This window comes from Pyxicephalus adspersus, chromosome 7 (assembly GCF_032062135.1).
Source record: "Pyxicephalus adspersus chromosome 7, UCB_Pads_2.0, whole genome shotgun sequence".
NCBI classification, from domain to species: domain Eukaryota; kingdom Metazoa; phylum Chordata; class Amphibia; order Anura; family Pyxicephalidae; genus Pyxicephalus; species Pyxicephalus adspersus.
The window spans coordinates 61,266,818-61,293,644 of NC_092864.1; the positions used below are offsets into that span (position 1 = coordinate 61,266,818).

At 37.1% G+C, this 26,827-nt stretch overlaps 1 protein-coding gene across 2 annotated transcripts; it reads left to right on the forward strand.

Annotated features, from left to right (window-relative positions):
• The first annotated feature begins 1,370 nt into the window (after positions 1–1,370).
• Positions 1,371–25,130, forward strand: CPO (carboxypeptidase O). 2 transcript variants are annotated; one of them, XM_072418700.1, is made up of 10 exons: positions 1,371–1,591; positions 2,762–2,886; positions 10,121–10,232; positions 12,720–12,821; positions 12,906–13,010; positions 16,763–16,873; positions 18,631–18,721; positions 20,004–20,206; positions 21,182–21,266; positions 23,720–25,130. In XM_072418700.1, the coding sequence occupies exons 1-10, from the start codon at positions 1,559–1,561 to the stop codon at positions 23,983–23,985; spliced, it is 1,233 nt and encodes a 410-aa protein (XP_072274801.1). In that variant the 5' UTR covers positions 1,371–1,558; the 3' UTR covers positions 23,986–25,130. The 2 variants fall into 2 exon arrangements, with proteins under 2 accessions (XP_072274801.1, XP_072274800.1); XM_072418699.1 differs by lacking the exon at positions 1,371–1,591 and having other exon boundaries at positions 2,696–2,886.
• The last annotated feature ends 1,697 nt before the right edge of the window (positions 25,131–26,827 follow it).

A 26,827-nucleotide genomic window follows, 5' to 3' on the forward strand; every position in this document is an offset into this window, starting at 1 on the left:
CTGCTATGATTACTTTATCCACAGCATACACTTATAAACATAGTTTAAAAGATCATTGGTGTTACCTAAACTGACTTTAGAGGCACGCATTGCTCATTGCTCAAGGAACCCCTAGCAACCTCTGGAGGAACATTGATCTAGACTTTCAACATATAACTCTAACCACCACATCTACCTGTCTAATACCTACCTCACCCCCTCCATCCCATTTTCATCAGCTCAAACCATCATACAATACCACTTTGCTCTTCCCCACACTTTTCAAAGAATAGTAGATGGTATTTCAGTTTTTTTTTTCATCCTTATGTTTGAACTCAAGAAATGTCTTTCATTTTCTGTCTTTAAAGGATGCACTGTTATGTTTTCACTAATACATTTTGGAAGTAAAACATTAATAAATAATTAAATGTTAGCTTTCCTATTTGATTCACTGTTTTTCAGAATTTTTATCACCATAGCATTTTCCACAATGGACAAAAACTTGAGAATAAAGCTGTAATATAACAAAGCCTTTAGTCTTCTTTTACCTAATCCTGACAGCACTTTTGTTAGATGACAGTTTTTAGGTATCTGTTATCAGCAGGAGGCTTAGCAAGAAGACAGGATGACTGTAAGGGCTGACATTTTTTCTGTGATACATGTTTAACACATGTAAATATTTAAAAATCCAGTATGATAGATATACATTTATATTGGTATTAGGTCTATTTAGAGTGGAACTAAACTAGTAAGACATTGCAAGAAGGTAGGATGTTTGGTGCAGGAAGGACAGGCGATATCCCTTCTGCAATATAATAAACTCACCTGCCTGATCACAATTTTTAATTACATTCATCTCTCCTCCCTCCATTGCAGACAGCAACATCTTCACCAGATCCTCTTTTGGGTTCCAGTTCCTCTATTTTTATTGGCCAGGCCAAATTGATGCAACTCAAATGCATGTGTTTGTAGGGATGTTCATTCAATGCTAGCAGTACACTGGGATAGCCAGCATGCACAACCGTGTAAATTGGACATCACCTGTCCCTCATACAATAACCAAAACCTGCCTGTTGACAATTTTTTCTTTCTTTAATTTAGTTCCAATCACCTCTCCTTCCTCCACTGATATGTTTTCATCCATCTTGATTAGTCAAGCCTTAATGACATAACTAATTTATTCCATGCACTTGGCTATGCCAGGATCTAATGTACAGCTCAGTGTTCATTCAACAGAAGATTGTGAACAGGCAGGTGAGTTTGTTTTATTGCAGATGGGACATATCATGTCTGCCGCCTGCTCACAAATTTTTGGTTTAAATTTTTAGTTCCAATTTATTAGTGCTATTGTCTGTTCAGTAATTCTTGAATAATCTGTGGTATACTCCATTACATTTCAGTAAGTTGGAATATGTGTGGGGAGTAACCCGTTGAATGTAGCACTTCTGAGTTGCTGGAGAATTTGGAGAGACAGTCAGGAATCAATCAACTTCCTAAGCCCTGCTAGGTCACAGAAGAAGCTTTTATGTCTTTTAATGGACACCTTCACTAATTTCTTCATGATAACCTCTTCTATTACATGCACAGGAGCTGCATCCATCATGCCAATCAGGTACAGCTAAAAATCGCAGAGTGGGCTGATCTGTTATCTAAACTGAACTAATTATTTTTTTCTTTCACCTCTAATTCTGTGGGTGATTGATGACTCTAGGAATTGCTGCTGCAGCACAGCTGTCCAATATTTTAGGGTCTCTGCACACACATGGGCCCTGAATGGACCATGCACTTGGTGTTGGCAGTCAAATAAACATCAATGGAGAGCCTGCAAAGCAGAGATTTATATATTCCATAGCAATAAATGCAGACAAATGCTACATAGTCCAGGTATTTTAGTTTGAAGATAAGATGACTGCTTGTTTTTGCTTGTTTTTATGTATTGTAGGCTAGAATGAGGTCATCTGTTTGCTACAGGCAGGAAAAACATTTCCTTAGTCCCTTCTTCCCCAGTGATCAGACTGCAATATTGTAATTTTGCAGCAAGTGGGAAGGCGAAGACCGAAGCAGGGAGTTAAGATCCAATCTGCAGGCCTCCTGCCATGTGATACCATACCAAATATGCTTCACCACCAAAGGGCCAAGAACTTTTCTACCGCATTAGCCCAGTAATAGTAAGGGAAAGCTATTTCCAATTTACATTTTTTTATACAGAAGCAACATTGGTCCTTTATTTACTAATGTATTGCTGATATGTAGCCTAATATTTATTTACTTAAAATGAATTATTACCCCAATGCATTTTTGTTTCAGGTTTTTTGATCACTTTCACTTTTTCTGCATGCAGTTTTTACTGTTGATTAATGGGTCTTAAAATGACCCAATATTTACTGTGAAAAAAGCCACAATGCCTAGTGTGATCAAAAGTTATTATAGGAAAACACTAAGGAAACCGAGGTTCTCAATTAACTGTAGCAGCAAGGAGTGAGTAACCGGAAGACAACCTACATGCAAGACATTTTAGAATTAAGTTGATAAAACTGATCACTTTTCATTCTATAATTTTCTAAAACCAACAAAAGGGTCAAATTTTGTTTTCTTGCAATATGACAACAAATTCCCATTTTTTTTTGGTTTGCTTGGGTATTGGGTTTTTGGGTAAAATGGGTATTTTTCAGAGTTCCTGGAATTGAAGTATGTTTTGTTTACTAAGTATTATGTTTCATTGAATTACAATATGTATTTATTATCATTTTTTTACTATTTATTATATTATTTAACATTACAGCTGGATCTGTGGAAACCTCTTTATCTGGAGGACATCACCAGTAATAGCATAGTGCTTGTCAGGATCCCATTCACTGCTTTACAGTCCGTGAAAGAGGAGTTGGTTCACTGTTCACTATCTTTTGAGTAAGTACACTGACATAGGTTCAACAGATTTTAATTTCTTGAGTCTGGTTGCAAAAGGATACACTGATATGAAGATAGGATATATTGGATATATATCATCTATCTATCTATCATATTATATTTCAGCTAATAAATAAACTGGATCCAATATACTGGATACTCTATTTACAGTGTAAGCTTAACCAAAGTACTTTAGTTTCATACCTTTTTGGGTTGTATGCACATTTTCATATAAGGGAGGCAACTTATTGTTATCACTTTAACTTTAAAGCATAGAATAAAATACATAATCATAGTTTAGTTTTATTAAAGATAATCAGTACCTAGGGATATAGACAGCTGATGGTATTTTTATATTTTGACTTAAAGACTTGAAGATCCTAAACCCTCAACTCCAACCACCTGTTGCTCAGTGAGGCCAATCACCTTTACATAATCATTGAATAACCCACAAGAGGCTCATACAGTGTTGATAACTTAACTCGTCATTTCAACCAGATAACTTGTGATTGATTTTAATATTCTTATCTGCTTTCTCAAGATACCATGCATTAGAGATTATTTATAGGCAATTTATTGTTGTTATTTTGTACTGCACATTGCACAATGTTTTATACAGGTCCAATCCAGGCAAAGTTGAAAAATAGCTCCTGAGATGCAGAGGGAGCAGAGTCCACCTGCTGAGTAGTTGTTCAGCTTTTTTTCCAAACGATGCAATAGAATTCTACTCTAATACCTTTTATTTGTGATGCTAGCAAAATATGTTGAACGGAATAAATATGAAAGGTGCATCACTGCAGTGCACATTGTTACAGTGGTGTGAATGCTACAGGTGCAATAGCACTAGGGTGCGGTGAAACGTCAGGTAACGGATAGGCCAGAAGATAGGGTCAGATGCAGCGAGGAGAGTGGGGTTTGCTATGCAGGTGTGGTTTGGTGGAGGAAGATGGCATTAATGTTAGGGAAATGTGGGAAAGTTGGCATGAAAGAGCAGTAATGGGAAAGTTTTTTGCATGTTGTAGGGACAGTTTATTGGGGGGGGGGGGGGGGGGGGGGGGGGGGGTTGTTCTGCTGATGGTAGGGAGGGAAGTGGTTGCATGCATATTGGTACTTTTATGAGAAGCTGTCAATTGTAACCCCAGTTGCAGTCCTTCTTGACAGTAGCAAAAACCAGGCCAGGAGGTTGGTGGTTTGAGCTGCCAAGCTAAATTGTAGCTCAATAAAGTACTGAGACAGCAGGCAATATTAGATGTAGATACTGTATAGGCCAAAGGTCAGTGCATGCAGAATGCAGGGGCAAGTATGACAGAATAATTTCCCCAAGAGAAATAAAACCAACAAAGTTATAACCACAAACAATAAAGTTTTTTTATTTTATGCACAATATAATACATTTTGCGTTTTTATTTACATCACAACTTCTCTGAACTTTTGACTCTATCCAGTTAAATTTATTTACAAAGCTACCGAATGTTACAGAAAACGTTGTTTGTATATAACCAGTTTAACTTGAGTATATTTACAAATCCTTTAGTGAAAGAAAATCTGTTTCAATTTATCCTGCTGGCAATCAGACAACTACCACTTTGAAGTTGAAGTTCTTTGGCCAGAAACTGACAAACCTAATTTCTAACAGTGACAGAGTAGAAATAAAAGTCAATTAGTTGTCAGTACTAATTCAAATATTCCTAGGTACAATTTTGTGCTGCCTAAATTTATGCTTGATATAAAATCCTGAGGCTGTGTTGAGGCACACTATAGCAGCCCTGCCACTGTTGTTGAGATATAACAGCAGCACAACCTGCACTTGTACTCAATCTTTCAATGGGCAGTGCGGGGAAATTACATGTTTTCATATTAACAATAATTGAATCACGTAGAGAATTTATTGTACATATTAACCCTTCTTTTTTACATGTTGGGATACATAATTAAAAATATTGGGGCAGTGTATCCTGATCATGTGTGAACATGGATCTTTGTAGAGGTCTCACTACCTCCAAAAATTACCGCCACCAGGCACCCAAACCTAACTTTTACACTGTAATTGGGCTGAGGAACAACTGAACATCTCGTCTGAGCAACACTGTCTCAGTAACTGGGCGTTCTTTGCCCCTTTTGGGCTCTGAAGTAGTGGGTAATATCCTAACCCCTGATAACAGCCAAAGCAACTCAGAGAGAGAGTCCACTGTGCAACTGTGGTTGTTAGCTATCTTATAAATCCAGGATGTGAGTATTCTCCTTTCCAACTCTATCTCATGGCAGCTTAGGCACTGGTGAACAGGTGTTAAGGTTATAATTGTGGATTGTTTTTTCCTAGGGTTTTTAGGTGACAATCTCACTACTGTAGTTACAGTATAACTCCACAACACGTCAGGCTAGGTTTCTAGAAGAAGTACTTACCAACTTAGTGGATTCTCCTGTTAGGGACATTGACTTAATTTTTTTCTATAAATGCCATTGTATCTTCAATTTATCACAAATCCACCCACACTCTTCTTCAAACTCAAACTTTAATTCTCAGAATGCATCATTTTTTGGTTGCTCCATCCTAACCCCCCCAAGGTTTCCAAATGCTTAACTGGTAACATAAGGGTAGGGTAAATGGCTTATTTTGTCTTGAGATTTCCCCTGTTTCTTAAGGTACTCACTTTCCTCATTGTCAAAACTCCGGCATGAACGTTGTCTTTTTTTCATGATGTTACTCTATGGGGTAGAGCAGTAAAACTGACATTCACTCAAACATTTCCTTGATTCTCCACAGGGAATATTTCAGTGAATGTCACTGCCACTGCTTTAAAAAAAAACCTATGTCTGAAGCTAATATTGTCTCTCTACCAGCAGCTCTTTAGAAGAAGTTAAGCCAATCCCATTCTTTTAAAACTCTTCACGAATATATTTTCACTTTCATATTGTGCAATAAAAGTCCCTGCATAAATCATAGACAATTGTTTCATTCTAAATCTGTATCTGTATCTGGAGTTCTTTTGTATTGCTTTACTATATGGCTGCCCATCTGGCTAAAATAAAAGTGGTGTTGTCACGCAAACCATATAAATTGAATGAAGGTCAAGCAATCACTTAGTAAGATTGGACATTATCTGGTTTCTTGGTGGAAAGACCATATCCCATTTTAAATTAAGTAGGATCTCACTACTAGGCCTACATGTGCTATTTGCGTTAAGTATTGAACTGGTCATCATCTTACACCAGGGCCAGCTCCACTGCTCCTGATTCTAGGGAAACCTTTATTTTCCCCTGCAATAAAAGATCAGGATTCACCCTGGTTCCTTGCAGTGTCCAATATTTTCTACATTTCAATCACAGGTTCTCTTTTTTAAAACTATCCTCCATGAATGTTCCTTTCTCTATGAACTACTGGAGAGCTCTCCAATGGACTCCTATTCTACCCTTTCTCAGCAGAACCGTTTTCTGTACCCCTTAATGATACTTGAGTCACTTTGTGTGGACAGTAGTAGTCTCTACTGCTTATTAGTACTATTTTTGATTATGTTCTTCAGTGTCTACAGATCTGGGAAACGGAGATCTGAGATCTGGGTTTACCCCATTGCAATGGGAACAGATTCTACTTTTAACTAACAAGTCACCAGGACCTGGTCTGACATCAAGTACATAAGTTATCTTCTGCACCTGGAATGAGCTGTACATAAGGACCTCTCTCTTTTCTTTCACCTCCCCACTTCTCATTACCCTTTTCTTTCATATTTTCCCCATTCCTTTCCCTCTCTCTCATCTCCTTCTTATAAGGCTTTTCTTTCCATCTTTCTTTGCCTTGCAAACAGTTGCATTCTCTCTATTGGCAGTGCAAAAATGTCTATAGCAATTTATTTAGTGTAGTCGTAGCTCAATAGTAATTGTTTATGAAAAAATACTGAATAATTTTGTTTGTGCCATAGAATGGTGCATGTTAGCTACCATACTCCAGAGCTAAGTCATAATAAGCCATGTGGGATTTTACTGCTGTTTCTGAGAAAACAACATTTAGTGGTGGTTGCTTTGAATATAACAATTCTTTACGTTTCTAACCATGGAAACACAAATTCACATAGTTTTGTAAAAAAAACATTTTTCTCAGTATGTTTATAAATTTTTTATTTTATAAATAAAACTAATGCAGAATACTCCCATGACATGTTGCAAAACTTAACATGAGAACATGGGAATAACAAAGTTGAGCTTGTACACTTTTTGAATTACCATAACTAGAAATTCATACAAATGAGCTTGGAAGAAGAAGGTCATGTGTGTGTGTATGTTTTGACTAGTCCTCAATAGCAGAGAATAGTAATTAATATTTCATTACTATTTATCTTTTATATGTTATTTATTTCTATTCAATTTATTTAACTTATTTTAAACTTGTTGATCATGCCAGTTAGTCTATTGCCACTTCTTGTCTAGGTTCAATGCTGCTGCCTAAAAAGTTGCCTAAACAAAATTCTGTTGAGACCTATTTACATCATACTGTTAATGCGGAGGTAATTAGGACCTTAGGTTTTCACACTGCCCATGCATTTCTCCTGCAGGATCTGTTCATATGCTTCTTACCAATAGATATGACATTTTATTTTGATCATCTTTATTGCCAACTTATTGATCTTTTAAAAAGTGAAGGTGGTCGTGTGTTAAGTGCCACTTCTATTTATCCCCATAGAGTTTGGGTTTTCTAGAACAATGGAGATTGGGACTGCTCTATGTTGATCTCAAATATGGAGTACAGGACAACTAAACCAAAGCTGCAGCACAATAATACATTACAGAAATGCATCCAACTCAAATTCTAACAAAAATGAAAATGGAAAAAGGGAACCATATGCCTATATTTTCACATAATTGTTATTAGGAATAATTCTTAATGCCATCCCTGACTGACCTGGCTGAATGAAATAACAGTAGTGGCTACAGAAGTCAATATTGGAAGCAGAGCTCTCTCTGAATAGTTGGATGGATCCTTGTGGGCTCATATTCAGATCCCTAAATCCTGCATGCATAGTGTGGTATTGTACGAGGGCATCTAAAACCCTTTCTGGGAATAGAAAGGGGGTCCTATGCACCCCAATTTTCATTGTTCAAGGTGAAGGGGTGGATATTTAGGGACCCCTTAAAAGGAGCTTCCAGATTACCTACAGACCCCTTATACAGGGATTACCTTGTGGGCATGGGGCCCTCTCCCTCGGCAATGACCCTTGCCAGCATTAGGGGCAGGCGGCCCTCTGGTTTTTGCCAGGGGGAAGGGGCTAAATGCTTTTTACACCCTTTTGGCAAACCAGATTGCAGAGGACCTTTTTTTGAATAAGAGAGGAGGTAGACATGCTCGCTGCCCCATTTCACATACACGAAGGTTCCATACCTACTGAACAGTCCGGTTTCAATTTTGGGAGAGGGCCTCATGCTGTTTTTTTCCTGGTTAGGTTAGGCATTTGCAAATACTAGCCTATACTAACATTTACAAATGCCTGCAATACCAGGCATTTTTGCCTGAAAAAACGTCTGGATTGCTAGCTATGGATATTAGGTGACCAGGAGCACTGTGGTTTATTACTTCTAGTCTGAACATGGCCATGGTGGCCAGGCAAATACGTTCCTGGGCCATACAATATATTCCAATATTAAGATCTGAAGGCTGTAGATTAATGATAGTGAATATGGTGGTGAAAATGATGCAAAAATGTTATGCTTGTGTACATTATAAATAATTTCTAGCAATATTGAAAATGATTTTTCCTTGACCATGCTTCCATATCCATGGAAATAGCTGTTCTGAGACTAATCTTACACTTGGGTAGAAGTATGGAATAAAGTATAAAGTAAATAATTGAGCTCTCAGCAGCTGCCAGGTGAAACGCTACATTGTAAAATTGTAAACATTCTTTGGAAAAGGCTATAAAATCCAATGATTCATCTCTGGTCTGAAATGTGATAAATGAAATGTACAAGATTTATCTGAATGAGTCATCCTCATTTAAACTGAATGGCAAGAGACGAGTTAGAATCTTTTATAAAAGCAAAATTTCACTGTGCACAAATATCAAGGGACAGCTTAAGTTAGATGAAGCTTTATCCATTTAACAAGCTCTGCTCATTTTAATAATAATACATTTCTGCTGCTTTATGCCTCTATGGTATTTATGAGTTGAATTAATGTTTAAATTAGGAAAAAATAAGAATTAACTGTTATCGACCTAGGTCATGCGCAGCGTGTCATGTAGTGATTATATATATCTGCCACTCTTATTTTGATGAAAGGGTTAACGTGGAAACAAGCCAACGTTTTTACACCCTGGACTTTATTGACCAGATATAAACATTAATTTCATTCGTTTCAATTTACTTGTCAGTTTTCTAACTGCATTACAATAACTGGTGCTGCCTCTCATATTAGGGAAGGTGATAAAGCAATTGAGAGCTAACAGGCGCTGTGGGAATTGTCTTGTATATGAAAGCTGACTGAAGATACTTAGGTATGTATAGCAAGAAAGCAAGTGATGACTTGTATGGGCAACTGAGGAGTCATTATGTGTATAGGAAATCACATCCTCAAACTTGTTATTTCTCTATGAACTGTGCGTTTGGGGAGATTTAAGGATTTTAGAACCTTAAGCTACACTGAAATCATTATTTAGTTTTCTGTAGATTTTAAACACTTTTCAGAAAAAAAAAATTCTTGCCGACTATGTGTGCTACTATGTAAAAGTACAATAGGCAAGAACAATATTTCTATATATATATATATATATATATATTTATATTTATATTATATATCTGGCACTGACAATCTGACAATAACAAGCGTTTGCTACTTTCCTAGTCCACTTATATGCACTTCAGGATCTACTGCTCCCAGGCAGAGTGTGTACATAGGTCCACCACAAATATAATTGCTCTCTAAGGTGAATGGTGATGTCAATACTCACTGACAACTCAGTCATCCCTGGACACATCTCAAACTCTCCTTGTAGTTGCCTCCAGAAAAAACTTCCAGAGAAAGCAGGCAAAATGAGAAATTACCATAAGTACAATTCCCTACAAATACTTTTAATAATTGGATATTAAAAATAAAAATTTGATTTGGTGGGCAGTGTTGGCTAAATGTTTGTGTCTTACATTATTCTTTTTAATGTACTGGTATTTGTGTTTTTAATTATTACAAGAAGTTTCATAACTATTTTAATGTTCTTGGGTTTATTATTATGTCATCTAACTTGTTTTGCAGTGTTCTACTTGACAATATCACTCATGTTATGGGCAGTGCAGAGAAAGGAAGACTGAGAAGGAAGAGATCCATCACTGATTATGACTACACCAAGTATCATTCAATGGAAGATGTAAGAGAAACATTTAGTATGTACTATTTTTCTTCAAAAGTACTTTCATATACAGTATTTCTCAAAGACTTTTTTATTCCAGAAACCTTTATGAATCTGGAAGTATACATACAAATTACATATTCCTTAGATTGTTTTCGAATATAGTAAACAATATTGGCAACATTATGAATTCAGCTGCAATCAACTAATCAAATGTTTTTATTTTAAAATTATTATAGCAAAAAAGGTCATTATTAATTGTTACTGACTAGGGGAATTATCCATTGTAAAGTGCCTTCAAAGCAAGGCACGGCTTGTAGTTAATTTTCCCAATTAGTGACAGTCAAAAAATTAAAAAGATGAAGTGGTTTTATGATCAGGACAGGTAGATGATGTCTGCAGTGGATGAATCAGGCAGCATGTTAGGGCAGGTGGCAAATAACTAGGCACAAAAATCCAGAAACAGGAAAGAGTCAAATTACTAAAGTTCACAGACACTGGGAAAAGTTTTTCTTCAAACACTGACGCAGTATTCCACAAATAGAAACCCGGGTGACATCAGGGGATAGGGAATTTTTCCATGCAGTAATGAAGTTTCATCAGGGGGTATGAATATGCCTAACTTTAAAGATAACACATAGAGCAGCATGTTGTAGGTCTCCTATAATTGATAAGCATTGGCCTGCCATTGGAAATTGTGAAATTGACAACTCTATGCTATTTCGGTTCCTGTGTATTCTCCAATCTACAAATGCTTCTGGTTTGCTTTGAGCCAAAACACCTAACAAAGTTTATTTAATTCCTATAAAAAAAATAAATTATACACTTTAAACTATGGTAAAAATGTGCTCTTCGAAATGTATTTATATATTACTTATAGCTTTGGTTTGTACTTGTATTGTAGAACACAGAGGATACTCTCAGCTGTGATGAGTACCTGGAGTAAGCCAGGCTGGATCCTAAGTTTGCCTCACTATCCTGTTAACGTAGAGCCTATGAAAGAAGAACAGTGACAGATTCCCCACTGGCGCCGGCTAGGTTGTTTATATATATATATATATATAGAATCTGTCAATGACTCATTTACTGGTAGTTAATGACTAGTCCATTCACTTATTGACAGATTCAACAAATGTAAACCATCTACTTACATAGCACTGGCTGGGGAATCTGTCATAGCATGGAAGTTGCCGATTTGGGTTGGCAGTTGGCGCTTGCTGTGATTGATATGGATTTAGAACAGTGTATGTTAGGATTGATGTGATTTACTTCTGAGAACATTACTAAAGATTATTTTTGGTCAAAATCAGTAAGTGCGCGTTGTATTTATATTTTAAATCATTTGTTTTCTCCCTGTCTGTGTGATTATTTCTAGGATTTATTTTACTCTTTCTGAAAATGGATAAGGAGTAATATGTACTCCTGTACTCATTGCCCAGGGAGAAAAGGCAGATATTTGGTGGCCCAATTTTAAAGGGGGCACCTAGATTCCAGTAAGACCCCCCACAACTATGGTTCCATTGTTAAGGAAAAGGAAAGGGACTAAACACTATATTTTTCTGGTCACATTTTACACCTGTACCTTTAATCTCCCTGGCGGTATTCCCGAGTGCAGCTGTGGGTTAATTTTCAGTACCAAAAGAGGTGACCCAGAACTACACTAGAGGTGGCATTGTAAAGGACTTACCTGGTCCGGACGAGCCTGATGTCCACCTGGCATCTGGATGTCCCCTGGGGAATGCCAAATTTCTTCTGACTCCCATCAACAATACCTCAAAAAAATTGGAATGTTGCTTTAAAATAGGATTTTCGGACTATATTTTATCTTTGATTTACAGGGAAAAAATACTATTTTTCTTTTGAGACAATGATCCAAATCCTAACAGTTAAGTGCCCTTATGACTGCCCTTACATTCCGGAATAGACAACCCATAATTTGTAACGTTGTAAACAGGTACTGTCTGTGTCAGATTAAACTGTGTTTGCTAACCATACACTACAGACAGTGATCTGATATCTTTGTGTTCCAGGTATATGCAGTCTCTAGTCTTTTAAACTATTCTGCCATCTGGCCTTTCTTGCACTTAAAAATGCAACCTAAGTGACACTCTATAGTATTACCCTTTCCTCCTCCTACAACATTTACATGAATGACTGTATAGGTAGGTGCGGAGACTGATTAAGGTGCTGGGACAGTAAGGAGAGAAATAAGACAGAAGGCAAGGGTATGTCATGCAAGGAACGTGGGATCTGTGCTAGGAAATTACCTCTAGTGGACTAGTCCTGTTTTGTAGCAAGTTCAGAGCCACATTTTTGTTCATAACCTCTTTTGAGTATAATTGCCATAGTTCAGTTGCTCCCTAACCTATTTACAAATAACACTGATTTTAAACTGTTTTTGCATCCTTTGCAGGCATATTTATTGTGATTTATGTTTTTATGTGTGCTGATATGCCTTTATGCAAGCTGCGCATTCTAAGTAGTTATTTATGTGTTTTTTTTCAGATTTACAACTGGATCAATCTAATGTCTGAAAAGCACAGTGATTTGTTAACACAACATTACTTGGGAGCAACATATGAGTCTAGGCCGATGCATTATCTAAAAGTAAGTGATGTTCTTAAAAATCATTTTAAGAGAAAGTTTCCAAGATATCAGTGAAATCAACTAATTTGTTTTTTTTCCTGGCAGATTAGTCAACCTTCGAGTAATCCTAAAAAAATTATTTGGATGGACTGTGGCATTCACGCGCGGGAATGGATTGCACCAGCTTTTTGCCAGTGGTTTGTCAAAGAGGTAAGGTGGTCTTCTTGGTCAGTAAAACAAATTCTGTCAATGATTGTAACTTGTAAAAGGCATATAATATACATGTATGCAAAAATTGATTTGCCTACAGAAGTAGGAAATTTGGGCCTGATATATTAATTATCTCCTGGAGAGGATACACTCTTATCGGTGAAGCTGGGTTATCCAGCAAACCTGGAATGGATTTCTTAAAAGTCATTTGCTATTTGCTAGCAATAGTTTGAATCCTGGACCAGATCCATTCCATGTTTGCTGGATTCACTGAAGAAAATCTAGCCTTGGAGAGCTTTAATATAGCTGGCCCTTTTTCTGATAAAATAACCTTGACCTGTGAAAAACATCATGCTTAGAAGAATGAAAAATGCATTTCTTTTTTTTCCCTCTTTTATGTGTTTACCCTAAAAGTGTATATTTTAGAAACTGCCAACCTGCTTTATTTTTCAGTTTCCTTCAGCAAATGAGAATTATTCATTTTACATTCTTTCAAATGTCCATTGACTTTATTTCCAATATGGTACATGTATCTCAAATGAAATGGATGGTCAGAGATCTAGATTTACCTAGATTTATATGTAAGTAACCTTTATGCACAGAAAGTTTGTCACCCCAAAAGCTCAGAGGGAGCCAGCCAGGACAAAGAGAATCAGCAAAAATGGAGCAGCAGGTAAGTGAGGGTGGAGAGGGTATGATTCAGTTCAAAAGCAGTAAGCAAGGAAAGAGAAAGGAAGTAGTCAGGGCAGATAGGGTCAGTCAGAGCAGATAGGGTAAGTCAGGGCAGATAGGGCCTGGCAAGACAGAGGAAGTCATCCAGATGGCACCGTCACTGGAATTCCCCATTGCCACTAAACCTCATCCACCACCTCCCTTACCATCACCTTTTATGACTGCCATTAATCTGTTTTTATCGGCACTCTACTTCTCCCCTCAACAGAACAAGCACAATAGTGCATTCATTGAAGCACTCTACATTATTCTATGTTACTGATGACAGACAAAACTCATTACAATTGGAAGAAGGATCAGGCCCCCATTTCTCAGCCAGCAGGATATGTAGGGACAGCCCTGAAAATAGAACAGCCTTCCTTTTCCCCATCCTGGTCTGCTTCTGTTCTGTGCGTACTGCCAGTAAACAGTTGTCTCTGCATATCTCTAACTGGCTTAATTTGCTAAGAGGCACAGTAGGCATATGCCTAGCGGTGCCAGTGACTACAAACTATAAAGACTTCCAGCCTGCCTATCATATGAACATTTGTCCAGTTTAGGCATGTTAAATTCAAATTGCAATTGTTTTCACTATTGGTTTTTATATAGCTAGAAAAATGAAAAAAAAAATGGTATCACTCATCATCAGAAAAGATAATACTTAAGTATAACAGTTCCACTGTGGCCTGAAAGAACAAAATAAATCTTTAGTTTTATGGGAATCTTAATTTTTTTACCTCGAATTTATCAAGAAGCAACATTTCCCTAAATCTCTTCCTAATGACCTTATCACTTTTCTCTCTCGCTTTTAACATTTTTCCTCCCTGCAGCACTGACCCTGCATCCTGAAGCTTCCTATCTTTGGTGACTCAGATTGGTCAAAGCTGGCCCAGAGGCATCTCCAGACATACTAAAAGATAATCATTTGCATGGAGACTTGATATATTCCAAGATAAAGAATGTACCGTACCAGAAGCAACAAATGAATGCAACCTGTCTTATATTTTAGTTTAAAATTCTGCACTGAAGTGCTGCAATGGCTGCTCCTAGTGTGAAGGTGATCAGATATTTAGGTGTCTGAGCACTCTTAAGCCATCTAATCTTCGTAGCTCCACAGAATCAAATATAAACACCTTAGAAACCTAATAAGTTCTTTCTGATTTCTTAGCTAAGTCTATACGGAAAAAAAATGTGAAAAATGGAATAGAGGGCCAACACAGGCAGAATAGAATAGACAGTGGCAGTAGAGGCAAGTTTTATATCAGGTCATGCTGATTATATTCTGAGTATACATTATCCTGAGATAACATACATTGACTGCTATCTTTCAGTAAGATTAGTTCCTCACATCCTTTTAAACTATTTTTGCAGAAAGAGTTGCATTCTTTTTGTCAATGATATTGACATATAATAGCAGCTACTGACTGAAAGTGTATTCATGGGAATAATGAAAACCATCGTGTTTGGCATATGTTGACCTTAGCTGACAATGACATTGGCATTGATGCTGACACTCACTGACAAGAAATTGCAGCTGTTCGTTATGGTGCTTAAGAAGATCAGTAAAAGGCTAAACAATAAAATGAATGCATCGTCACAACCTCCCAAGCCACTATTAAACATTGGCCTTTCATATATGTTCAGAGTTTAAGGGTCAAGGAATAAAGAGGGCAAGAGGCTCACATGATCACACTTTGTCATGTTTGATAAAAAGTTAGATGATATTTTCTTTTATAGGTGTACTAACATATTTTAAATAAAAACACGTTTACAAATATATAAATACATATCTATATTGTCTGTATGCACTGTGTGCTTCCAAATCAAGCAAAGTAAAGGATTAAGGGTTTTAAGAAGGGGGGCATTTGGAAGACTAAATTATCCTATTACCTCTTACCTCCAAACCACCAGGGGTTATGAAATTGGTGCTTTAACTTTCCATAAAAAAGTATATTATTCTACTTACAGCAAGGACCTATTGCAGCAATATATTTTTAATATAAGAAGGTGAAATCAAGTTAATTTATTAATTTCATTATTTTATAACAGGAGTCTGTTCATAGAAGTAGTAATATTGGTGTAGGAATATATTGGAACACTGGGGAAATGTTGACTTTATTTAACCTATGTTCATTGTGGTACTCAGAACAAGAATCTGTGGGCATTACTAATCCTGGTACTACCCTGTTTTTCTATTAATGATGGGCCTGGTACCTGTTGGTGCCATACCCATAGCAGGCAAAATCATGGCTTATGGTTACATAGGGTTTGTTTCTAACCAAGCCTACTGCTATAGTAACTCTGATATGCAATGTTGAGTGTCAATGACGGAAAGAACTGAAATCCAATTAATGAAAGTGGGCCAGTGATGGTAAGGCTGTAAAGGAAGTTGTTATATGATGCTGGATGTTCCTTAGTCGGGAAATAAAGAGAGTTCTATCTGTCTTGGTGAAGCTTTTAACACACACTGTAAAAAGCTTATAGTACAGAGCGAAATCGGAGTGAGCAATTTAGCACAGGATCCTGTACAACTGAATGTGTGTGAAGTTCAGCATTAAATTTGGTTTTAGCATCCATGCTTTTTTTCCAGGCTTTTTTGGCATTGCTTTGGACCTATGTTTCTTGACCTTTATATATATATAAAGGTTTAGATCTTCAGGAAACCTCTGTTATAAATACTATATCCACAGCTCACAGTACATTAGTGTGGGTGGCGGTCAGTGGGCAGAATGCTTCCTATCCTGCTGGTCATTGGAAATAATATTATCCTTTAGATAACCAAAAAAAATAATTGACTGACCTGAGAGGCACAAGTTTCTCATTGCTCAAGGAACCCCCAGCAATCTCTGGAGGAACCCCGGTTGGGAAACCTTGCTTTAGACTGTTGCCTATTTACATGAACACAGAGTACCAATTTAAAGGATTTACTTATTTTTAAAGAACAATAGAACATAGATAAACATTATACCAATTGAAGGTTGTTAATTGTCAAGATGAATGTAAAATAAATGAGTGGAAATATTTCTTTTGTATGTTATTAGATTGTACAGAATCATCAGAAAGATGCACGTATAAAAAAGATTCTCAAGAACTTGGATCTATATGTCCTGCCTGTTCTAAACATTGATGGCTATATTTATTCATGGACCACTGTAAGTTGTATTGGCTTTCTATTTTCATTTTTTTTGTCATATAACTTATTATTTCCAGTTAGTGGCTTGGGTTTGTTTGTCGCCTTCCAAAGCCGTTTCTGCAACCTTCCTAAGCTTAAAAGTGGGTATGTTTGTATTACAATATTTCTATTCACCATGATTTGTCTGAACACCTATGTTATTTAGAACACCACCATACTGTCCACCACCATACCATTGGTATACTTGGCATTACCAGTACTGCCTGGGGGTTCAAACAAATATCAAGGAATCAAGATTTTTGGTGCTAGTGGTTAAAGCTGAACTCCAGGGAAGTATAAAAAGCACACACTATTGTAGCTTTGTATGAATGACCACATTTAAAACTTTATTAAATGAATAGGAGCGATGTAAGTAGCTGAATTTGACTTAGTGGCAGTTCCGTTACACCAGAGCTTATACTGGGACAGGACAAAGCAGCACAAGGACTACAATGGTTGTGTTGAATAACAGGGAGCATGCCTAAAGGATAGCAAAGTAACAGACAGATGAATGTATTATTCTAATTCTTTCACTGTGACAAGGGACAAGACCTGTAGCAGAGAAAAATCTGGTCTCCTTTTGGTAGATAAAAACAACTTCCTAACATGCATTTATCTGTGTATTTTGCTGATTTTATGAAAATTGGTTTATCATGGAAATTCCATTAAAGTTACTAATGCAGATGCAAACATCCAAATACTGCTCTCCTTAAAAACAACATGCCGCATGTAGCAAATTTGCAGACCACGAGGCCACAACAGTGATCTTCCCTAGTGAGCTCAAATGTTAGAACAACCCTTAAAGAAGTTTTTTTTTTCTATTGTAGGACTTATGAAGCTGAGCCTACTGATATGTACATATTTTTAGAAGTCTGTAGTTAGCTGCCAGGCTTTGATCATGTGCTTCAAATAAATTTTGAAGAGGTACATGGGCAAGTGAACAATACAGTCACATCTGTTGCCAAGTATACCAGGAGCTGCATTTGTTGCTAAATAAAAAGGCTGTGCATATCTGAAGCCAAGAACAGAGATGGCAAATAGTAATGTAGTAAGTATAGTAATGTAGTAACTATTTTTTACAGCCAGATCTGGTACAAGGTTAAATGTGCTATTCTTTCCCTCTCTTTATTTTGTTTCAAATACTATATTCTGGTTATTCTATATACTACTATATTCTGGTTATTTCATCTGGCAGGTAAGCTATACAACAAATTTAAATAGGATAGCAAAAGTACCCTTCTTAGTACAGATTTGAAGGCTTTGTGTGATTGTTTCATGTTAATTTAGGGAGAGGTCACCTGCAATAAAAACTTTTTTTATCTACCCATTGGTTAGGTAAAGCCAATATTAAGGACAATGTTTTATACTGACTCTTTTATACAATGATTTTAGCATTAAAAGCTTTGTTTGAAGTATAACTTTATCTACCTTAATCTTTGGCTCTATATGGATATAAGAATAAAGGAAGGTGTTTTATTGCCTGACTCCTGACGCTGTCTTGTCCTAGCGTGCTCACCTCCACATAGTACAGTATGTGAGTGTTTATACCTTAGGACAGGAAGTGTTAGACCATAAAGAAAACTAATACAGTCACTACCAAGACTGGTGAGCTGCAGTATATTATTTGTATTTTTTGGGGTTTGTTTGTCCCCTGAAACAGATCCCAAATATGGAATGTATCCAATATCTTTTCTGGTCAGATATTTACTTGGAAATAATAGATCAATAATTTCCTAGGACAGACTTTGGAGAAAATCCCGTTCAAGCCATCAAAATGGAACATGTTTTGGGGTTGACCTTAATCGGAATTTTAACATTAAATGGTGCAGTAAGTAAAAATCTGGAATATCTTTTATATATGCTCTATAGTAAAATATCCTAATATGAATACTGGATCTTTTTGTTTAATTATTCTTCTCATGTGTCCATATTGCAAGGAAATGGCAAGTTCTTGTAAAAAAGTGTAGCCACCCTATAGACAGAAGTACACTTGAGTAGGTCTTAAGCTACGTCCAACGGTTCCTGCCCGATAATCGGCTCAGGGCCGACATCAGGCAAGAATCTGGCGTGTGTACAGTGCCAGTCGTCCATCGTCCGAACGACCATCCTGGGCGATCCAAGGACTATGGGCGACTAACGATCCTAATGCAAGGAAAGGGAGAAAGCGTGCAGCGTGGTGCCGGCCTGTCGCTCTCCCCCTTCCCTCTGCATAGAGCAGAACGGTGCTGTATGTACAGCACTCATTCATGCAATATGCAATATTAGTTGTTGGAAAGGATTGTGAAAGATCCTTTCCATTGACTATTATTGAACATGTGTATGCAGCTTTAGTTATTTTAAAGAATAAGGGCACAAGGGGATGGAAAAAATCAATTAAACAACCATATGTGATATGACATGTAACTATGTTCAGTTATACACTATGTTTTACACATAGTTCAGAATAAAGTAATTTAAAGTGGCCCTAAATTCAAATTTTTTTTTTACATAAAAGAGTAAGCAATCCTTTTATATAAAGTAAAAATATTGTTTATTAACTGCAACACCCTTTAAAAAAAAAAAGGGTGAAGCACCTCCCCTTTCTGATCAAGACCAAATGGGAGCGCAGAGCCTACCGGGATACCTACGTCATGCATCCTGGGAGGCTCTTCGCTGCTCCTTCCGCGTATGCCCCATCTCTGGCATGTGCAGAAGGGGCATTTTCTTTCACTGAGAGGAAAGAGATGCCGATCTTAGGCATGCACAGTGAGATCGACACTCTTTTTTTCCCTTTAACATTGGGCTATGTCATATGTCACCCAGTCTCCCGCCTGTGGAGTGCAAAATTGGGTGAAGTATCTAGACGAAAGAAGAAGAAGGCAGAGTCCTCCATCCAGGGACAAAGAAGAATTTCAGGATGGCATGGGACCCAATTGAGGAAAAGTCCAGCACGTTTAGAAGATCTGTGGATTTAAAGGTAAGTGTGATGTTTTTTATTTTTCAGTTTAATTCTACTTTAAGTGAACTTTTTGGGGTATATACTACAATGTTTATTGGTTATCATTGCTACCTTATCAAATGCAGTTGCTTGTTGCCTGTTTAATTGTTTAATTTTAGTCTGGTATTTGCAGATCTTGGATCATCCAAAAATTGTTCAGACAATTCTTACTGTGGAATGTCACCTGTATCTGAACCAGAGACCAAAGCAGTAGTAGACCTTGTGGAAAAGATTAAATCGGACATGATTTGCTACCTGACAATACATTCGTACAGTCAGTACATCCTGACTGCTTATGGCTACTCCAGAGAGCTACCTAAAAGCTATAATGAAACGGCAAGTCATATTTTTCTAAACTTTCCTTCTTTTATTTTTGTGGTATGGAATAAACATTAGTCAAATACATTTTATAGACATGCCTGTGTTATATGTATATAGGCTTCTGTCTTTTAAATACGTTTGTGGGCAATATACCATCACATGTATGTAAGTCTGTTGGACAGCTAATGCCAAAACCAGGGGCAGTAGTATAGGGATTTGTGATTATAACAGCTTCTGCTCTTTATGGAAGGTTTTCCTGCATGATTTCAGAGTGGGAATTTGTGTTGCATTTGTTAGGTTACTTTTGGATGTAGGAGTGTGCCTTGTGTATAATTAGAGTTCGCTTCGGATGTCGGACTGTAGTTAGGCAGCCGAAGATTACCTTAAACTTTGGGATTGATTGGCTCTGCCTGCTTACGTCATTTGTCTGGTAGACCAAGAGGGTGGGACAACACAGAGGAACCTTGGTCTGCCTCCCTTACTGAGGGTTTTTTTAGGAGTGACCATTTGAAAGGGTTCTTTGGTTGCCCCTGCCCCCGACACAGAGGTCGGCAAACTTTTTGGATTACTAGGCCATTTCAGGAGGTCAAGAAGGCAAAGTAGGCCAGAAGAAACAAGGTGTCCAATGAAAAGGTTTTTTCCAACCATGACTGCAAGCGAGCAGCCTCAGTCTTCTGCGGGGTAGTCTCTGTACGTGTGCACGTGCTTGGCATCGAAATGCCCCTAGAGATTCGACCGCTTGAAAGTGCTGTTGGTGTCGTTGCACAATAAACACAGGGCTTCGTTGCCGCGTTGGACAAAGAATAATTCGTCAGTCCATTCGGGGTTGAAGACATGATGTTCAAGGTCAACCTTCCGGAGACTGGTAGCTGCACGTTGCTTCTGCTCTTTAGGCATAGTAATTGTGGTTACTGTGCGGGAACTCGATAATATGGATGATTTCCTGCTAAATTAGTATTGATTTAATTATTTTTTACATTTTTTTTACAGATAAAGGTTGCACAAATGGCAGCATCGGAGCTAAAGAAAAAGCATGGCACAGCCTATAAAGTGGGCAGTTTTGCTAATCTTCTTTGTAAGTAAAATAATGTATTATTTTGGATGTCTGTACTGTAAAATAAAGTATGAAAGAATCAAAATACAACACAAGCATTTATATCCCTTTGACAGATACCATCTTTAATGTTATACAGCAGTTTACAGTACTGGTAAAGAGGGTGGGTGTCCCCAAACCACAAACGACTATTGTTGAGAGCCAGGCCTCTTGGGTTACTATAATAAACAAAAAGGAGAGAACAGCAGGGGATGTGATTGTACAAGGTATATACAGTGATAAACCAAAAATGAACTACTTATATTTAGGCAGAAAGCCTAAACCGAAGAAACGTGTCGGGACTCAGGATCCAGTTCAGTCAGTATATTGTAACAATCTTTAGGATCAAGTCAGTTGTACTTTGTATAGTATAGACCTTGTCTTCCTCTAAATTATTGGGGGTTATGCACATGGTCTCTCTGGATATAAGTAATTCATCTTTGTTTTACCTTTATATATACCTTGTACAATCACATATAAACCTTTGAGCCACATCAAATCCCCTGCTGTTCTCTCCTTTCTGTTTATTATGCAACAGTGTAAACTATCTAAAAATGCACGGCCTGTGTGTTCTAATGGATCTAATTATGGGCCAGTGTTGACAAGCTTTAAGTTCTTATCTGAACGCCTTTAATCCTCATACAAGTCTATAGGAATGCAAAAGCAGTCAGTATAACACAGGTCAGGAGAACAACTGCAAGTCAAATGCACCTGTCATCAATTTCTAAAATATCTCAGAAACAACAAAGCTGCCTCACTAACAGCCTAAGAGCTATCAACACATGCACTTACCAGGTTTACTCAGCCTTTTGTATTTACTGTACTAGCTCTGTCTTCCTAAAGTGAATTTTTCATAATGTTTTGCAAGATTGTTTACTGCAGACAGCCGATGTCCTTATTGCAATAAAACATAAAATGTACAGTGAAGTGCGCTTGCGCTTCCATGTCATCATGACGTTTAATTCAGGGCTTGACCAATCAAGATGGCTATAGACTCAAACTCAGAGGACCAGATGAAGGTCAAATGCTTTGGGACATCACTTGTCTCTTCTTCAATAGAGGACCTGGCTTATGCCAATTTTTTATTTTTAATGTTTAGTTAGAGAATATTATTTTTTGTAAATATTTTCCTATTTAGTTGATTATATACAAAACATACATATGTACAAAAATACAAGTTTCCTTCCTTTTTTAGTCAATAAATATAACATATTGAATATTATTATAATATAGTTCTCTGTCTAACCTGCTGAAGTCTCCATTTCACATTGTATTGAACTGTATCATTTTGCTGAAAAAAGCCCAATGTTTGCAGAAATTATTGAAATACAACAGTTCATCATCTACTTAGATAGCTGTTCGAGGTCAAAGTAAAAGGAAGCATCCACGCAAGCTGCTATTTAGTGCCATAGATCAAACAGTGGTGGGGGAACCTTTTGTTGTACAGGTAGTCCCCAAGTTAGGGACATACAAAGGACTCCTAGATACAAACCGGGCTTCCCCATTGGCTCGTGTGCAGGACAGACGCTTGATAGGGGGGAGGGGGGCGGTCTGCATGACTTGCAGAGTAAATTTTTTGCTAAACACAGCTGGGGTTTTGGGTGATCTTAAGGGCTGAGTTGTTATGCAACCTTTTGTAACTCCAATGACCAAGACAAACTCTGCAGTTGTTTCTTTTTTGCATATCAAAGCACAGCTTGCTCCAGAAAATAATGAATGTCCAGGCTCTGTAAAGTTTTTTTTTTTTTTTTGCTTTGTTTGTGATTAACGTACAGTGAGGATTTTATACAGAAACTGACACCGTGCTACCTAATAATATGTTGAGACAAACATCTGTCCTAATTGCATTTCTTAAAATAAAATATGTACCTGTTCTGAGTTACATACAAATTTTAACTTTTTTAACAGCGGAGAGGGGTAAAGTGTTTGAATTCAGCTATCTCGTCAGATAAAATTTAGGTGGCTTCCGTAAACATACACATTTGCATTTATAGCAACTCAAATTATCTTTCCTAGGACTAAATGTGTGAACAGATTCTCAGCTGTTATAGCTGCCGGGAGTTTTTTGCTGCCAGTAGAGGCACCAAAATGGTACAAGCACCCCTCAAGCATGGTATATAAAGAATGCAAAGAGAAATGTAATGTATCTTTTCTCATAAAAACAAAGCCTGGCTCATGGTGGTTTCTTATTTTGGCTCTGCTCTGCAGGGCACATGTGTAGTGTAGGGTAGCGTGGAGCCTCGGTGGAGCTGGAAGTCCGCTAAAGTAATGCAAGAAAGATGGTGGTCTCCTAGGATGTGGCAATGATGGGATCCTGGACCTCTCATTGCAGCATGGCGCTGCATAATGACTGAGTTTCCTTTTTAAAACACTGCCATATTTTATTTATTATTAAAAATAAAATTATTTTATTACAATTTTAATTATTTCTGCAGATGAAGCGTCTGGAACTTCTCAAGACTGGGTCCATGACCTAGGAATTGATTTCTCCTATACAATCGAGCTAAGAGACAATGGTACTTACAAGTTCATATTGCCAGAAGACCAAATCCAACCAACATGTGAAGAAACAATGGCGGCAGTACTGACCATCATAGAATATGTAAACGACAAATATTTCCCCAATAGGGCGCCTACAAATGCTCCTATGCTTTATCCAGCTGTCCTCCTCCTTTCTACAGTTGTTAAATTATTGGTATAGCTTTATTGACAAATTCAACAATTATAACAATGAAGTTATTTTCTTTTCTTTTAAAACTGAATTGAAATTCAATATCCAGTATACTTAGTTAATGGGATACTGCTTACTTGTCAAGCAAAATGATTCAAATAGTAAAATCAATGTAATCAAGTGAGCTCTTATAGAGCTTTTTAACAAACAATGAATATGTAATTTCCTAGAATATATATGCTAGCAAAGCACAATAAAATACGTTCAATGACCAAATTCTGGTAATGTAAGCACATCCGTTTTCTGAAAAACTTGAATTGAAACAATGATTGTAGCTCAAGCTGCACACTTACACTGATAAATAATTGTGTACATTTAATTGAATTGCATATTTGTAAAAGAAAAAAAAAACATTGCTTACCATTTATTATATATATATATATATATATATATATATATATATATAATCAGCACAAAAGTGTATCTGTGCTTGCAGTTTTCTCGTAGTCCATCTGAAAAGTCCAACCATTACATGTTGATCCTGCCAGTAAAACCAATCTCATGTAGCTACCTGTGATGAAGGGACAACACTGCTGCACTGCTTCTTAATTCCAATTCTCCCCGCCCCATGTAGGCTGTCTCCACCTGTGCTACAATGGAATGAGATGTTGTGGGGGCGTGGCTTACAGCATTGGCTTTGATGATTTATAAGCATGTAACCTGTCAATCAGCATTTGGCCACACCCAGTCCCGAACATTGTGTTCTTTAATTGGCAGAACTAATAGTGCTACTACAACTCTCCCACAGTGAGCTACAGTGCCTTGAAGAAGGAGTGGTGGAGACCTCAACAAAGGATTTTGGTGATTTAAGGATGGTACAAGAAATTTTCTTTTAATTGATGAGGCTCTTGAAACTTGTTTAGACACAAGGAGCCTTCAGATGTACTTTGATGTTAAAAGTCTTGTCTTTGACTTGTGATTGTATTACATTGAGATTTTCACTTTATCAAATAACGTTCCTTAACAATGAAGACTGCTGATTGACATATATGTAACTGTATTTTTCAGTGGAATTACCTGACAATTCTTTTTTCCTACAATGTACATAAAAGTAATACCAAGTCTTTGTTAACGTGCATTTAAATAATGAAAATAAATATCTTGTATTAAGAATACATCAGTGCTGTTGGAGCTCATCCTATGACTTCTCTATTGTCCTCAGTAATTTAAGGGTAAGTAACACAGCTTATAAAACTGTAAACCACAGATAAGCAAGAACAGATTCCATGTGGCTTTATCATGCAAATCTCCAGAATGAGTTGTGTATGTCATGGAGGTTAATAAGCAAAGCCTACGTTTAGTCAGACACTCATAAATTAACTGAATTATGTTAAGCAATTCTTTCCCTTATTCTACTCATCAAGCCCGTGCCCAGAGCTAGCATGAATCTGATCAATTAATTTCTCCCTGTTACCGACTGAGGCTTTAATACTGTTTGGTGTGTATGGTCACAATACTGGGTGAAGTGAATATTTAAAGAGACTTAGGAGATAAGCAAATATTGTCAAAATATATGAAGCATGTGTATTCATGGTAGTGTGTCTGGTACATGTGTATTTCTTGTTTTCAGATTTGCACTGTAGTCCAATGGTTAACTTTGCATTTGTGCAGGAGCATCCTATCATAGGCCCATCATACTGCTCTCTGCTTGTGCAAGGTGATGACCCCGTATTTATCTCCCTGTGCAGGTGGCTTCTTGTAGGTAAGGCCGCTGGGTACCTTCCACAGCTCTCTTCTTTGCACAGGCTATGTGCAGAACAGTAACGAAGCCACTGCCACTTGTGCAAGGTTTGGAATTAGATTGGTGCACACAATGTATGCTGAATTACACTGGTTCACCCATGAAAGTCTGTCTTCACCAGCTTTAATAAATCACACCAATTGAGTAAACGTTTCAGTCAATGTATTCATCATGTAATACAAACATTTATGGTGAATTTACACTATTGTTGAAAAAAAAATTATCTTTTTCAGATCAGGTATTTAATTAGTTTTAGATTTTCTTCCAATCTGAGATGAGTTTTGAAATTTTGACCTGGTCCTGACTTTCAAAGATGAAACTAAAGAAGTTAAATGCCGTAAAATTTTGACTTCTTACAGATTTCCACCAACTCCTCACGTTAATTGCAAAGCCACTGTACAAAGTATTGTTAGCAGAATTTAAGGAGTTGGGTTTGTTAAGACCTGTAGTAAAATACCCCCCCCCCCCCCAAAAAAAAATAAAAATTAAAAAAGTATGTATTTCTTTTCTTTAAATCAGATCCCTGCAAATAATGTTATCACCAAAAGTGTAAGCTGCCATTTCGATGCTCTGCTCTTTAATACCCTCGTAATCACTGACCCCCCCCCAAAAAAAATATATATAATCTTTTTCAGTACAGTATTTCTGTAGATAGTTGGTAAGGGTCAGTTCAATTCTAATTGGTTAACAGTTAGGATCATATGTTCTTTTTTTGGATTTTAGTCTCTTTTATAATAAAATAAAACATATACCGTATTTTTCAGACCATAAGACATATGTTTCAATAAAACGAAACAACAGAAATACCCAACAGCACAGAAATATTTTTAACCCTTCTCTATTTTATCTCAAACTAAAAGAAAACTTTGTGCTGTACAAACATTTAAGAGGTTGGATGTGTCAGTATAAGGCTTATTTAAAATTATTAACAGGTAATGCTGAACTCCAGCCTTAACTTCTGCCTTGCAAAGGTACATAAACTCATCTTCTTTAGGTAAATTGCTTTTTCTGACTTAGGTGTACTCTGTGAGCATTAGAAGCTACTTAAAAGAAGAAAAAGTCAATTCCTGT